The sequence below is a fragment of the Stigmatopora argus genome, chromosome 20 (genome assembly GCF_051989625.1).
Source record: "Stigmatopora argus isolate UIUO_Sarg chromosome 20, RoL_Sarg_1.0, whole genome shotgun sequence".
NCBI classification, from domain to species: Eukaryota; Metazoa; Chordata; class Actinopteri; order Syngnathiformes; family Syngnathidae; genus Stigmatopora; species Stigmatopora argus.
In genome coordinates, this window is record NC_135406.1 from 4,786,454 (window position 1) to 4,803,360 (window position 16,907).

The 16,907-nt window shown below is 39.9% G+C and overlaps 2 protein-coding genes across 2 annotated transcripts; both read left to right on the plus strand.

Annotated features, from left to right (window-relative positions):
* Positions 1-220: 220 nt before the first annotated feature.
* chrnb1 (cholinergic receptor, nicotinic, beta 1 (muscle)) lies at positions 221-9,473 on the plus strand. The gene is made up of 11 exons (XM_077589055.1): positions 221-497; positions 1,654-1,787; positions 2,752-2,796; positions 2,861-2,970; positions 3,060-3,168; positions 3,248-3,392; positions 4,090-4,275; positions 4,354-4,577; positions 5,772-5,950; positions 7,925-8,066; positions 8,140-9,473. The coding sequence occupies exons 1-11, from the start codon at positions 437-439 to the stop codon at positions 8,275-8,277; spliced, it is 1,473 nt and encodes a 490-aa protein (XP_077445181.1). The 5' UTR covers positions 221-436; the 3' UTR covers positions 8,278-9,473.
* Positions 9,474-10,527: 1,054 nt separating this feature from the next.
* Positions 10,528-16,824, plus strand: chrnb1l (cholinergic receptor, nicotinic, beta 1 (muscle) like). The gene is made up of 11 exons (XM_077589056.1): positions 10,528-10,732; positions 11,639-11,772; positions 11,850-11,894; positions 12,030-12,139; positions 12,212-12,320; positions 12,388-12,535; positions 13,246-13,431; positions 13,496-13,719; positions 14,829-15,007; positions 16,041-16,179; positions 16,518-16,824. The coding sequence occupies exons 1-11, from the start codon at positions 10,684-10,686 to the stop codon at positions 16,656-16,658; spliced, it is 1,464 nt and encodes a 487-aa protein (XP_077445182.1). The 5' UTR covers positions 10,528-10,683; the 3' UTR covers positions 16,659-16,824.
* Positions 16,825-16,907: the final 83 nt, after the last annotated feature.

Sequence of the window (16,907 nt, forward strand, 5' to 3'; positions counted from 1 at the left end):
AGCACACCCGCAGAAAAGTTCTGCTTTCGGATTAGAAAATGTTAAATTGTCAATTAGTTATGTCGTTTTAAACAGTTTGACCAAATGAGTCGCATCTCCCAGAACGCCATCTTAGTGCTATTACACGAATAGTAGCTGGTGTCCTTACCAGGATGTTCATAAAACAACTCCAGTCAAAATGTAAGTCGTATAGGCGAGCAGTTATGAAGTGGGAAGGAGACACATGCATGCACACGCCTCGTCTGCCGTAATCGGAGGAGTCAGCAGTTGGCCCTTCTGGCCTGACTGACAGATAACGACAGTCCACACAACGCAAAAGCCACACTCGGGATCTCCAGGGGGGAATTTGACGGGAGCACAAAAGACCAAAGCCAGACGTCGGATTGCAAGAAATGCGTTTTGATTTTGGGGCTTTGTCATTTTTTTTGTTACCAACATGAAACGCTCAGATCTATTCCTGCTGGCGTGTTGCCTTTGCAGCCTGAGTTCACTGGGAGGTAAGCGACAGCTGACGGTAGCCATGTTGAACATCTACTACTAACAACAAAGTATAGCCCGAGTAAAAGGAATTATGTACACACTCACACAATGCAGTAGTACACATTTGCCCGTTTGGAAACTATTGAAAGCTATAAAAGCATGGATTGACATCAATCAAAGCTGTCCAAACATCCCTGGCTAATTAGGTCACATTAATCACTCCAGAACTAACAAATCAATATTATTTGGACCATTTGACAAGTGATTAAATTAGTGATCAGCCCATGGACGTGACAGCTGGCCTGTTTAAGAAATTGATGATCCTAGTGGGATAAATGCTGATATGATTTCACCGATTAGCCATTATCTTCTGTTTTACTGCCATTTAATTATGCATAGAGGACATGTACGTCTGATGAATGAATTCATTTGAATGTAGTAGGAGGCAAAAACAATTTTTCTTACTGAGAAAGTTGGTGGATCCAGATCAGTTGTTGGCACCGTTAGGTTACTCTGATCTAGAACCACGGCAGCATGTTGAATTCTGACCCGAAGTGGATCACATTCTGGATTATTTCATTTTCCAAGGTGTTCACGCCAGCAATATAAGGCCTTCTTTTATTGGTCTTAGGTAGGGAGTATTTCCTGGGTTCCAGAATCTTTGAAAACAATCAAGAAAACGGCACTCAGACTTGCTCATTCTGGTCAAAAGAAAGCATTAAATTGTAATTGGAAGCAAAATTAGCGGCTGTGATTAGCTTACGCTCCAGCCAGGCTGTGTAAAAACATTGATGAGCTTTTATCTGAGATAAAAAATAAATAAACATGCGTATAATTGTGAAATTACTTAATACAAATCCAAATTATGAATGTGAAATTACTTATTAAAAATCCAAATTATATTAAGTAAAAAAAAATGTTAATAAATATAACCTTCCCAGCATACAATTTAAACTATTAAACATTCGTAATCAATACTAAGAGACATATTCAATATTCTTTTTTTCTTCTGAAAATGCAGAGCACAAAACAGCAATTATAAAACTAGACATGAAGTTGAACACATCACCCCAAAAATATAACAAAAATCTGATTCAAATTATAGTTATACATTTCAATTGAAAATATAGCGACGTGTTTTATGATTGATTTGTTTGACTTTGAACATTTCAGGAGCAGGAGATGTCGAGCAGGCTCTGACAGAGCAGGTCTTCAAGAACTATAAACTAAAGATCCGTCCTGCGCGCCACCCTGACGAGCGAGTGGTGGTCCGAGTGGGCATGATGCTCTCTTCATTTGTTGGACTGGTGAGTTCTAGAGAGCGTGGTCGGATCCGGTAAGTGTCCCCCCCCGCTCGGGCACTGTCCCAGCTGTCTGCCTGACATTCCTGACTGCGTTTTAAATAGCCAATCGCTCAAACGCCGGCATACATGTTTGAATACTGGACTCATATTCAATAAGATTATACAAATATTTATGATTTTAAATGTTATTATGTTTAACACACACAAAACGGAGCAGATGTTAAGTATTATCCTGGAGTACCTCTACTTACGAATGCCTCTAGGTACGAAATTTTCAGGTTACGAAATCCCTCTGAATGTAAATGCATTTCCTGTATCCGTTATTTTATTTTGAAATTGTCCTAGTAACATAATTATGGCCTGAGATTATATGAAGTTGTTTAAATTGGTGTGTATGTGCATGTGTTCGTGTGCTAACATTAGCTTCTTCTTTACTGTACTGTACTACTGCAGAAATGAAGTTTTTGCATGCTTGTTATTCTTTTAATTACATTAATAATTAATTTTCTTTCATTTTTGTCTGTTTCTTGCATCTTAAATACAAAATTGGGACACTGGTCATTTTTAAAGGGTTGAGTTGGTAGTTTTTTGAGGACCATGGAACGAATTACGGAATTTACATATGAAGTACTGCTCTACTTACGAAATATTCAAGTTACACAAAAAGTTCTACAACCAATTAATTTCATAAGTAGAGGTACGACTGTAACTCTAAAAAAAGTTTTTAAGGCGATGGACAAAAAAAAGTTGAAATCATTTAGCAACTCTGAAATTAAAATTAAAGTATCTTAATAGTGAACTACCAGGATTTTGTGGAACTCCTAGAAGTACTAAGAGGAGGCTGATTCGGCCTAAAGAGAGGGTGTGCTTAAATTTAAAATGATTAAGTTGAACCAGTTGTCTGCATTCATGTATATGCACATTCATATGTATTTATGTGTGTATGACTTTTATTTTACTTTACTAGAATATGAAAAATGAAGAAATGAGCACTGTCGTCGTCATGAATTTGGTAAGCGTCGGTCCCAAGCAAGCCTCCTATCGTTGCCCTTTTTTGAAGTAATCTTTGCAAACAGGAGTGGACAGATTACAATTTGTCATGGGATCCCAAAGAGCATGATGGGATTAAAGTGCTACGCATTCCCGCATCAAAAGTGTGGCTGCCGGACATTGTCCTGATCAACAAGTAAGACAAGTGTGTCTTTGTTGCGATTGAAAAAGCCGACATTTGTCTTTTCGTTCGGTTCTCACCATTTTTTTTTGGTTGATTTGCAGCAATGACGGCGTGTTTGATGTCGCCCTGCGAGTTCACGTCCAGGTGCACAATAACGGCAGGGTGACGTGGACGCCCCCTGCGCAGTACCTCAGCTCATGTGGCGTCAGGGTGAAGATTGCCTTCTGGATCCACGACTTGGTTTTTTTTTAACGCTGCTCAACTAGACCGCCGTGATTGCTTTTCCCAGGTGACATATTTCCCCTTCGACTGGCAAAACTGCAGCATGCAGTTCCGCTCCTACACGTACGACTCGACCGAGATCGAGCTGCAGTACCACCTGGATGCAAATGGCAAGGAGATACGGGAGATTCAACTAGACGAGGCCTTCAGCGGTGAGGCAAAAAATGCACAAATTATAATTTACCGTATTTTCTCGCATATACGCCGTATTTGTCGCTCCAAAAAATGATGACTGAATCGAGGGTACGGCTTATATGTGCACAAATTAGACTTGACATGCACGAAACTGGCAGGTGACAAAGACGGAATGCCATTACGCGAGACAATGTGACCGATACGGTCACTTATTTCAAAATAGAGAAAAGATAAACAGATTTATTTTGACGTCTTTGAATGAAATTCAAGAAAAAAAATACGAATCTTGCATAAAACGTGAAAAAACTCACTGCCATTGCTCACTCAGGGCGTCGCCATCTTACCTAGGGATGACAAACTAGACCGCTACGGACACACTTCCTGGTTGTACTGCTCACCTGACTTCCTTTTTGAATTTGTCTACGTGCACATACAGTATCTCAGAAATACCACGTGCGATGATTTTTCTTAACATTTTCCCTTCAAAGTAACACATTTGTCCGCCCTATTAAAACCATGAATATGGAGGTGAAATTTGTCAATCATGTTGCATCTTATACGTGAGAAATTGTAAAATTCTACGATTTTAAGGCAATTTTAAGTGTACGGCTTATACGCAGACGCGGCTAATATGCGAGAAAATACGGTAACCCCCGGTAATATGTTTCAATAAGTTTCAAAATTTGAATTAAAGTACTCGTGGTGCATACACAGAAAGCGGCGAGTGGCACATCAGACACAAGGCGTGCAGAAAGAACATGAACAAAGACCTGTACGAAGACATGAGCTTCTACCTGATTATCGAGAGGAAGCCACTCTACTACGTGCTGAACATTATCCTCCCTTGCATCCTCATCACCATCATCGCCATTTTCAACTTCTACTTGCCGCCTGATGCAGGTCTGGTATAATGTTCCCTATTAAAAAAAATTAAAAAATACAGGGACCAAATAAACATCTCGTTTGCGCTCCTGCCAGGTGAAAAAATGGGACTGTCCATCAACGTTTTACTCACCCTCACCGTCTTTTTGCTGCTGTTGGCGGACAAGATTCCCGAGACCTCGCTGGGCGTTCCCATCATCGTCAAGTACATCATGTTCACCATGATCCTGGTCACCTGCTCGGTTATCCTCAGCGTGGTGGTGCTTAACCTGCATCACCGCTCGCCCAACACCCACATGATGCCACTTTGGGTCCGCAAGGTAAGAATCGGCACACTGTGTAGGAAAGAAATCAAGAGACGATCCATTTGTCTTGCGGCCAATTGGCTTTTCCAACCTCTGACACACAGGTGTCAAACCAAAGGCTTGTGGGCCAAATAAAAAAATACAGGAACAAACAGAGGCGAAAATCACTCTGTTGGTTACCGTTAGCGTCCTCTTGTTCCTCTGCGTTTCAACATGGATAGATTTTGTATGCTTGTTATTCATTTTAAGAAAATAAGAAATCATTTTCTTATAATTTTTTCTCATTTTGTGTTTCCTCACATCTTTCATACAAAATTGGGACACCAATTTCAAAAGGGTTTAGTTGGTAGTTGTGTGAGGACAGTGGAACGAATGAGAGAATTTACATATAAAGTACACCTCTACTTACGAAATGTTCAAGTTAAAAATACAGGAATAAACAGAGGCGAAAAGCAAACACACACTGCTATCTCTCTGTTGCCTACCGTTAGCGTCCTCCCGTCTCAACATGGGTAGATTTTGTATGCTTGTTATTCATTTTAAGACAATAAGAAATCATTTTATTATATTTTTCTCTCATTTTGTGTGTTTCCTCACATCTTTCATACAAAATTGGGACAACAATTTTAAAAGGGTTTAGTTGGTAGTTGTGTGAGGACCGTGGAACGAATGAGAGAATTTACATATAAAGTACACCTCTACTTACGAAATGTTCAAGTTAAAAATACAGGAACAAACAGAGGCGAAAAGTAAACACACACGGTGCTATCTCTCTGTTGCCTACCGTTAGCATCCTCCCGTCTCAACATGGGTAGATTTTGTATGCTTGTTATTCATTTTAAGACAATAAGAAATCATTTTCTTATAATTTTTTCTCATTTTTTGTTTCCTCACATCTTTCATACAAAATTGGGACAACAATTTTAAAAGGGTTTAGTTGGTAGTTGTGTGAGGACCGTGTAACGAATGAGAGAATTTACATATAAAGTACACCTCTACTTACAAAATGTTCAAGTTACGAAAAAAGTTCTGGAACCAATTAATTTCGTAAGTAGAGGTATTACTTTATTTACTGTGTCGTTCAAGTTGAAAAAGGGTCTTACAGACCACCAGAAAATTTTCTGTGAATGTCCAATGTCTCGAAACAATTCACTAATCGTCAAAATAGTTGTCAATTCATTTGTAAATACAATTCCTCTTCCGCCGTAGATATTTATCCATATGCTTCCGCCGTACCTGTGCATGCTGCGCCCCAAAGTGGAGGTCCCCCTGGCCCTCAAGATGATGCCTGCCCAACGGGAGAAGAAGGTCTTTTCTATCAACAAGGCCACAGACGAGTACTTCATCCGCAAGCCGGATGCCTCCATTTTGTTCCCCAAGCCCAATCGGTGAGCCTGCTATTCGGCTTTTTGGTGTTAATTTGTTTTTCGCGGCTGCGTTTCTTGTTTCTTGTCTTTTATCCAATCAGATCTGTCCCAGGTTTTTCTCAATTTTGCGTTCTTCGTCCATCACAGACTGATGGCTCTATGTGCATGCCCTCTTCTGGCGAGCTCAGACACTGTCTTTTAATTACATTAATAATTAATTTTTATTTGTGTTTGTTTCTTGCATCTTACATACAAAATTGGGACACTGGTCATTTTTAAAGGGTTGAGTTGGTAGTTTTTTTAGGACCATTGAACGAATTACGGAATTTACATATAAAGTACTGCTCTACTTACAAAATATTCAAGTTACAAAAAAAGTTGGTCTCCAACCTAAGGCTCTCAAATGCAATACAAAATGATTGAATGCACAAGAAGCTTAAAGTCATAAGGATGCCTTGTTGTGTTTTTTAATTTCCTCAAGTAAGTTTCAATCACCAATGTTTTGTTTGATACTTTGTTTTTGCACCGTTTGCTAGCCTTTGCACGCTGGCTAGCACGTACAAAGTTAAGCCACGTTTATGCACAGCTCTTCATTAATGTATTTATATAAAAAAGATAACATAATGAGTGTGAAGAGCTGAAGGTCAGACCGGTGAGGGTCTATAAGAGCAATTTGATTAGGCTACAGCACTTAATTGGATTTAGTGCATGTCTTGGCACTCAACAGCCATTTTTAGTTGAATTGCTCTAATGAATTGTAATTTCCTCCTCGCCGAGGTGCTACTTTGAGCACTCCTGGAGGGAAAACAGCTCAAGCTCCTCCTCCACTGCAAGATTTTGTACAAAAAAATACAAACGTATGAACCAGGGCTGGCTCTAGAGGTGACTGTGTAGTTCCCTTTAAAAAGAGTGCATTTACCCAAAGGCTCCATGTACCTGGAACTCAATACCAATTAACATATGTGAACTCCCGCCTCTGAACCTCTTGGCCAACGATCTTAAAGCCTGGCTGTTAGACGAACAGTATTGCGATCACAACGCTGTCTGTCAACCTGCACAAGGGACTAGAGATGAAATGAACCCTCGGCTACAATCTGACGTAGTTACATACCGTATTTTCTTGCATATTAGCCGCCTCCGTGTATAAACCGTGCCCTTAAAATTGACTGGAAATCGTTGAATTTTACAATTTCTCTCGTATAAGCCGCCCCTTGATTCACAATTTTCGCCTCCATGTTTGTGGTTTTAATAGGGAGTAAGAGTACGTTAAATTTTGTACAATGTGTTACTTACTTTATAATCAAAAGGATCGTCTGCTGGATTAAACATTCCTAAAGGGTGTTGCTTACACGTAGTCAAATTCAAAAAGGAAGTCAGGTGAGCAGTACAACCAGGAAGTGTGTCCGTCGTGGTCTAGTTTGTCATCTGAGGTAAGATGGTGGTGCCCTGAGTGAGCAATGGCAGGCACAAATAAGTGAGTTTTTTCACGATTTATGCAAGATACGGTTTATTTTTTCCTTGAATTTCATTCATAGACGTCAAAATTAATTTGGTTAAGCGTTTTATCTGTTTATCTTTTCTCTATTTTGAAATTAATGACCGTATCGACCGCATTGTCTTGCGTTATGGCGTTTCGTCTTCGTTACCTTGCAGTTTCGTGCATGTCAAGTCTAATTTGTGCGCATATAAGCCGTACCCTCAGCATTTTTTAGCGACAAATACGGCGTATATGCAAGAAAATATGGTATATATGTTCATTAACATGAATATACTCATTAATGTGTTGTCCCTTATTAGAAAAATATAAATCAAATATTGCGATCCCCTTTCAGAGGTCACAACCTCAGACCACCACTGCATGGTAAATGACTGTGGCGAAGCGGTACACTGTCCTCTAGTGGTAGGGAGCTATCAAAGAAGACCAGAACTGTAGGTCTGGTTGAAGATTTTATGTTCTGACGTAAGAAATAAATGCGGTCCTGCTTTTGTGCGCAGGTTCCAAGCAGAGGGAAAGAATCTGAGGAAGTTCATTGACGGCCCCAGTAGCTACGTTTCACTTCCCCCTGAACTCCAATCCGCCATTGAGGCCATCACGTACATCGCCGAAGTGCTTCAGGCTGAAAAGGACTACGAAGCTGTGAGATTGGCGTCGTTTTGCCTTTGACGAAAATTCGGGTTTTGAGATGTTCTTTTGTCCTTGTGTTTCCTAGCTGAAAGAGGACTGGCAGTACGTGGCCATGGTGGTGGACCGGATGTTCCTCTGCATTTTTGTCATCTTCACCACCGTGGGCACCTTGGCCATTTTTATTAAGGCCAGCCTCAATCGTGCGCCAATCGACCCTTTCTAACTTCACATTGCGATGTGTTTATCGTACTCTTGTTGGCACAAATGTTGCATGCGTTTGAACCCTACACTGCAGATTAAGAATTTAAGATTTCTTACGTCCAGTCAAATCATTTTTTTCTAGTTTCCAGTTTGGAGTGTTTAAAATGAGTGAACAGATTAATGTGCAAGATTATTCCACTTTAAGTAAAGTCTGCTTTTTGTTTTTATTTAAAACTATACATCTAAAACTGGGTTGTTTGTCATGTATTGCTTGAAATATGTCTGTTTAGTTTATTTCAAGAAATCCAAGTTAGGAAATTTACCTACCGTATTTTCCGGGCTGTAAGTCAAACTTTTTTGTAGTTTATATTAAATTGGAGTGCACATTAAACATGTATATATCTATAATATGCAAAAAAATTCATGCTGAACATTTTTAGGCTATAGATATTCATAAAACAGTTATAATGTGACATTCACAGCTTCCCATTTTGTCTGTTCTCTATTTTTAAATTCCTTTAGGTACAATGTTTGTTCTTGGTTTCTGATAAATTTAAAAAACTGACCTCCAAAAATGCAATTTAGACTTCAGGGCGACTTGTATATATTTTCCCCCTCTCATTGTGCATTCTTTGGCCTGACCGACTACTACTCAGATGTGACTTATAGTCCAAAAAATACAGTCATTTTAATTAGCCATGTTGTTGCAGTGCGATGCAAATCTTGAATTTTCACTAACGAGCAGCCTAGCTCGGAAACTGCAGTTTTTTTTCAGAGTTGACCCTCACATTGACCTCAAAAAGGCTTCAAAAAGGCCCGAATTTACCTCAAAATTTCCCAAAAACGCGGCGGACGTGCGAACAATTAGTTCAAATCCCGGCTAAAAATATTTCTGCGTGTTCAAGAGTTTGGCTCCGTCCGGCGTGGCATAAATATTCCAACGTGGTGTCAACACATAAACACGGGACACAGCAGATGCCATAATGACCCAGCTGTATGCTTTTCATTTCCATGTGTCACTAAAGTACCACAGTGTGTCACATGCTTTATGGATATTCCTGTGCCCAAACTAATCCTCTTTGTAATTAAAGCACTTATGTTTGTCCAGCGAGGCTATTCTTAAATCGCAGCTGTGAATAGCCGGTGGAATTCCAATCATATAGGCGACCTTTTGGCATGTTTTTCTTTTATTGCCGCTGTCTCCCTGACTGGCTGGACCTCAAAACACACTTTTCTATAAATATGTTTTTGAATTCTGATCAATAAAGATGTGTGGATATCAACTGATAGGCTTTTTTGTGAAGAGAATTTTTTTTATTGTTTATTCTAATTCCACTGGAGGCGGTGACCCAATAGATTAGAACTGGGGTGCCCAAACTTTTTATATATATATATATATATATATATATATATATATATATATATATATATATATATATATATATATATATATATATATACATACATATATATAGAGAGATTATATTAGATTAGAGAGGCCTGTAATTGTCAACATGGGTAAACCTCAACCATTAAGAGACAAAATGTGGGATAAAAAACCAGAAAATCACATTGTTTAATTTTTAAAGAATTTATTTGCAAATCATGTTGGAAAATAAGTATTTGGTCAATAGCAAAAGTTCATCTAAATACTTTGTTATGTACCCCTTGTTGGCAATAACAGAGGCCAAACATTTTCCCTCCACAGATTTTCTATGGGGTTGAGATCTGGAGACTGGCTAGGCCACACCAGTACCTTGAAATGTTTCTTATGAAGCCACTCCTTTGTTGACTTCGCTGTGTGTTTGGGATCATTGTCATGCTGAAAAACCCAGCCACGTCTCATCTTCAATGTCCTTACTGATGGAAGGAGATGTTCCCTATTCTTTCTCGTCCAAACACAAGAACCTGTGTTTCTACCAAAAAGTTTGATTTTGGTTTCATCTGACCATAACACATGTTACCAGTCCTCAATATATATATATATTTCTCCCAAGGAAATAAAACATTAAAATAAAAAAAATAAAAAATATATATATATTTATATACACCCAAAAATAACTCCATTGTTACAACGTCTAACCCACTGTTTGCCCCTTGGGGGGGGGCGGGTATCACACCTCTACCGCCCCTCCACTTCCTCTTTGACCCCCCTCCACTGTCCCCACATTCTCAGATTGGTGCGCACCAACAGGTGTCTGCCCCAAAGGCTTCCCAGTACAAACACATTCCGACCTCTGGTCACTCCCAGTACCAGTACCCAATCAGGCCGTGGATTCCCTCTGCCGAGGTACGACCCGAAACCGGCAAAGACGACCGAGAGGGAGATCTTTGTCGGACGGGGGACCGCCGAAAGGTGGCGAATTGATGAGTTGGAGTGTGTCCTGACCTGTGGAGGTTCTGGGGGAGGTCTTTGGACTTGCACAAGATGAAAATCAACCAAGTCCTCATGGTATGCCTTTGCTTCTCTTTTACAGGTAAGGGCATTTTTTTGTCTTCCAAAAGATTTTGGTTCATTCCAAAGGCGATTTTTGCGGTTCTTCCACATCCAAAAGAATCGGGCAACCATTTTAAACCTCCTCGGATACAAGTAAAATTTTCCTTCCAAAAAAAACACATTCAATAAAACATTAACAGGTCCTTTTTTTCAATTTTACCAACACATCAACAAGGGCTGGCTCTAGAGGTGACTGTGTAGTTCCCTTTAAAAAAAAGTGCATTCTGCCAATTGCTCCACGTATCTGGAACTCAATACCAATTAACATATGTGAACTCCCGTCTCTGAACCTCTTGTCCAATCATCTTACAGCCTGGCTATTAGACGAACAAAATTACGATCACAACCCTGTCTAAAACTGCGCTACCTGTGTCAAGTATATGTCATCTAAAGATTGAAATTAGCCCTAGGCTACAATCTTACATAGTTACACATATTTGTTCATTAACAGAAATCTAAATATGTTCATTAATATGTGCTGTCCCTTAATAAATAAATCAAATTTTAAATCCAAACTCAGTGTTTGATAATCAGATTCTATTTGGGGCCCATACGGCGCTGGTATCCTGGAAATCCCTTTGATCCGACACCCCCACTGCATATCAATTACATTAGCTCAGTAACCTTTGTGACCCATCGCACGCCACGACAACCTGTGACCACTTTTTTTTTAGAAAATCCAATTTAGTCGGATTTTCCTCTCGGTTCCTGATGTCATTTTTCCGTATCGACTGAAGAGTGAGAACAGTTGACGCCCACTCGCATGTTCGTCCAACGGTCCGTGAGGCTCAGTAATGGACAGAGAGGCAGAAATGTAACCGTCGATGGATACAAACAATGACTGTTATCAAATTGAGATTCCAGAAATGTCCTTTTCACAACCCAGGAGCTTCTGAAACGGAGCGTAGGCTCCATCAGATGATTTTTAAGAGCTACAACTTGAAGGTGCGACCTGCGCAGTACTGGGAGGAGAGGGTGATGGTGCGGGTTGGAATGACCTTGTCCCAGCTTGTCAGCTTGGTAAGCGCACACACACGAGTGCATAGGGGAAATGTGTGAAAATGACTAATGGATGACCTCGGATGGGCTGAGTGCAGAACCAGAAGAACGGCGAAATGACCACCAACGTCTTCATGAATCTGGTATGAGGCTACTTGTGACTGTTTTCATCTCAGGTCCATTCGTTGTTTTCTTCCTTTTCGTTTGGCCCTTGTTTGGTGATAATGAGATTTCAAAATGGAGGTCTTGAATTTCAAACGGTTTCTGCGTGTCAGCAGGAGTGGAAAGACTATCGCTTGTCGTGGAACCCAAAGGATTACGATGACATCCACGTCCTGCGGATTCCCGCCAACAAGGTGTGGCGCCCCGATGTGTACCTCATAAACAAGTGAGTGCTGGCTAAAATGGTTTCTTCTCCGAAACGTTGAGAAATATCCGAAGTGCTTGTTTTTTTCCGCAGCAACGATGGCCAATTTGATGTGGCCTTATACGTCAACGTCTTGGTGTACAACGACGGAACGGTCAACTGGCTTCCTCCGGCAATCTACCGAAGTTCTTGCTCGATCGAGGTGCAGGTGTTGGTGACTTCCCCGTCGGTTTCCCTCGGCCCTTTTCAGCCGCCAAACTACTCCATAGGTGGCGTACTTCCCCTTTGACTGGCAAAACTGCAGCATGGTCTTCCGCTCGTATACCTACGACGCCTCGGAAGTGGAACTGCAGTATTATCTGGACGACGACGGGAAGGAGATCCGTGAGATAGTCATCGACGAGAACGCTTTCACTGGTCGGTGATGGATGCAATTTTGGAGAGTTTACCGAATTTTCTCGCATATAAGCCGCCTTCACGTCTAAACCGCATTCTTAAAATTGCCTTAAAATCATTGAATTTGACAATTTCTCGCGTATAAGCCGCCCCCTGATTCACAATTTTCCCCTCCATATTCATGGTTTTAATAGGGAGTACAAATGTGTTACTCTGAAGTGAAAATCCTGATAAAAATCATTGCACATGGTATTTCTGAGATACTGAATGAATTAAAAGCACATTATTAGGGTCAATATCACCAGGAAGTTAGTAATTACTCGCATATAAGCCGCCTATGTGTAAATTTGCCTTAAAATCATTGATTTTTTCATTTTCTCGCGTATAAGCCGCCCCCTGATTTGCAATTTTCACCTCCATTTTAATAGGGAGTACAAATGTGTTACTTTGAAGAGAAACTCTTAATAAAAATCATCATACGTGGTATATCTGAGATACTGCATAAATTAAAAAAACATTATTTGGGTCAATATCATAAGGAAGTTAGTAATTCATCCAGTAATGGTTGTATTCTTACTGCAAAACCTTCTAGTGAAAAGGAGTATAGCAACGCAGTAAATCATGTGCGCATATAAGCCGTACCCTTGATTCAGTCATTTCTTTTAGTTACAAATACGGCTTATATGCGAGAAAATACGGTATGTTTCCTTGTTTTTTTTGTCCTACGAAAGAAAACGGCGAGTGGAACATATGCCACAAACCTTCGAGAAAGAACGTCAAGGACAACCTGTACGAGGACATCACCTTCTACCTGATCATCGAGAGGAAGCCTCTCTTCTATATCATCAACATCATAGTTCCCTGCATCCTCACCAGCGTCTTGGCTATTTTTGTCTTCTACCTCCCCCCCGGAGCAGGTCTGAAGCCATGTTCTTGGGCTAGGCCAGCAAAAATTATGCGTCCAAATCTCTTGGTTCCTAGGAGAAAAGATGACCCTTTCCATTTCGGTTCTCATCACCTTGACCGTCTTCATGTTGCTGCTGGCGGACAGGGTCCCCGAGACTTCGCTGGCCATCCCCATCATTGTAAATTACGTCATGTTCACCATGATTCTGGTCACCTTCTCCGTCATCCTGAGCGTGGTGGTCCTCAACTTGCACCATCGCACGCCGAGCACGCACATCATGCCCAACTGGGTCCGCTACGTGAGTGGGAAGTTTTAATCTGCGTTTTTTTAACTATATCTAAAGCTTATTAACAACACTGGAACAGTGGAGTTGCAAAAATTCCACATTTTAAATTGACTTTTGAAGGGTCTAATTGGGGCATAGTTTTTGGACAGCCATTTAAGGCCAAGGGTGTCCAAACTATGGCCCGCTGCCCAGTTTTTATTGTCAAAATATCAGTGAAAAGGGCCCGCATAAGAAGCTCGAGTTCAGCCTACATTGTTGTCTCAGCTTGAACACTAAATGGTGCACGCCAATTAAATAGTCCATCCCTTTAAAATTGGACAAAATATTGACATCAAAGTAGGAGACTGTTTAGAATTTCACTATTTCATTTGACGTATCCATATAAAATCCAGGGTTATTAAGTAAAGACAAAATAGATGGAACGTCAGCCAATGAGTTAATACTTAAAAATAAAAACACAATTTTAAAGTTTTCTCCAAGATACAGTTATCCCTCAAATATTGCGGTTAATGTAAACCAGACATGACCGTGTTAAACGGAAAAACCGCAAAGTAGGATCACCGCCATTATAACTACCACAACACATTTTCGTGCCTATACAGAAATACAAGTACAATTATCAAAGTGTGTATTTATTAAATTTGACAGCTATAAAATATGTCAAAAGACTGTAATGTATTAATATCTAAATAGAATGTATATATTTAAAAATGTAACTACTTTAAATACTGTACTCACAGTGAAAATAGTTTCGGATAAAAAAAAAATGATGGCCACCGCCCACTGCCCACCATTTTGTTTCTTCAGTGCTCAGTCCTGTCTTCTGCCATTTTCCTAGTGGCAAGCAGAAGACAGGGGCGTGGCTTCCGCTTGCCGTTTTAGCGTGGATTCTCACATTTTCATGAACTTTTTTTCCCCAAAAAAAATCTGCGATGTAGTCAAACCGCGATATTCGAGGGATTACTGTAGTTTTGTATTAGTACAATAGCAAAATGAAGACGGTTCTATTAAACGACCCACAAATTCCGATGGGTGGTTCTATAAATGGAATTTTTCCAAACTTCCCTTGTTTATCTTTCCATCAAAATTTACTGCGAACCCTTCCCCCGGTCCACTTTTAGGTTTTTATTGAATTCCTGCCTAAGTACATCGGCATGACGCGGCCTGAGCCCGAGGAATGTCCCTCCCAGGAGGATTCCTGCCACCTAACAGCCACTCCAGGCTTCAATGGACGGCAACCTGGAGGGGAGTACTTCTTTCGCAAAATCAACCCCGATCTCGTCCTACCCTGGAGAGGCAGGTAAATTCCCACAGGTGCGCAAGTACAGTCGTACCTCTACTTACAAAATGAATTGGTTCCAGTACTTTTTTCGTTACTTGAAAATTTGGTAAGTAGAGGTGTACTTTATATGTAAATTCTCTAATTCGTTCCCCGGTCCTCACACAACTACCAACTAAACCCTTTAAAATTGCTCAGTGTCCCAATTTTGTATGAAAGATGTGAGGACACACACAAAAATGAGAGAAAATTATAAGGAAATGATTTATTTATGTCTTAAAATAAATAAAGTATATGGAAATCTTGAAACATGGATGGTGGTTGTTGCAAGACAGCCAATTGAATTGCATTAAATTGTTTTTTGTCATTATTTAAGATAAAATGAAAGCCCAATAGAGGGTAGCGATGTTCTAATGTGAGAATCAATGCATCCGCAACAATATTTTCAAAATAAAATAACGGATAAGGAAATGCATTTACCTTTTGGGGGATTTCGTAACTTGGATATTTTTCGTATCTCAAGTCACTCATTTGCATATTTAAAAAAATTGTAACCTGGAAATGTCATAGCTTGAGGGCTTTCGTAAGTAGAGGTATGGCCTACCTTTAAAGAAAAAAAATCAAAAATAATTTTGATTTTCTTTTAAATACATAAAATCTGTTTAAGTTTTAGTTCTAGTTTGAAATGCGAGCTGCTTTTTGGGCCGCCCCTCACACTAAAAGTTAGTTGGGTTTTGCATTTTAGCAAGGACCAATACTACAATTCCTTTAAAATGCACAATTACTGTATCCCATAGTGCACTAAACAACAATGTGACATATTTAAACTCCCGAAAAATTAGGCGATTTAAAAAAAAGACTTCTTAACCCTAGAATGGTAACCCTCAACTTTAATTTATTTTTTAAAAATTTTATGCCAGTAATGGCACAGTACTCTCGTCACAAAACATATCCAAACCAATAGGGATTCCACATTTGTTGGGTATGAAGTTATGACAGCACGTTGTCCGACATACCTGGTTCATAGTTGATTTCAATTCCTTTTTTATTTTAGGTGCGAGACTCCTGTTCAGCTCCAAAGGCTCCCAGAATCCGATGGATTTTGTCTGATCCTCCCACCTAACTTGAAGTCAGCCATTTCCGCCGTCTCGTTCATGGCCGAGCAGCTTAAGAAGCAAGACGTAGATGATTCGGTGAGAAACGTGGCTCAATCACATATTCACATTCCTTTATAACCAATAGTTTATGTTAGTCAATTAGCCACACGTTCTGGAATGTGCTGTGGTTGTTAGAATATCATTGGCCTCACTTGAAAATGCAATTTCAGAGGTCATTTTATTTTTTTTCTTTTCATTTTAGAGCATTTCCTTGTTAATTTATAGCTAGCATGGTTACCTTTAGCTTTCCAATACATTTGGACCTCCCCAGCCACGCAAAACACGTTTTAGTAAGAAAAATAGACATTTGTTGTTATAATTTATTATATTCAGGTATTAACACATTTTTTTATCTTACTTGTTTGTTTGCACAGATGACAGAAGACTGGCAGTACATCGCTCTGGTGGTCGACCGTCTTTTCTTGTGGCTTTTTGTCGTTATTACTACTTTAGGCACGTTAGCCATGTTTTTGGATGCTAGCTTCAATTACACGCCAGATAACCCCTTCCCATAAAACGATGTATACGCTTGTATTACGTACTATTTTAACTTTGTTCAAGAGAATATGTGACTTTATCCCAATTGGATAAAAGTCCCACGATAAATATTCGTTAATACGGGGGAATTTGAGGTTTAAAGAATGAGAAAAGTTTGAGAAGAAACTACGAATGGCGGGATTTCACGACTGTTCTTCTTCTTCCTTTGTCAAATGTACACTATCATGCAAAGTAGTGCGATACCATCTAGCGGTTGGTGGTGGAAG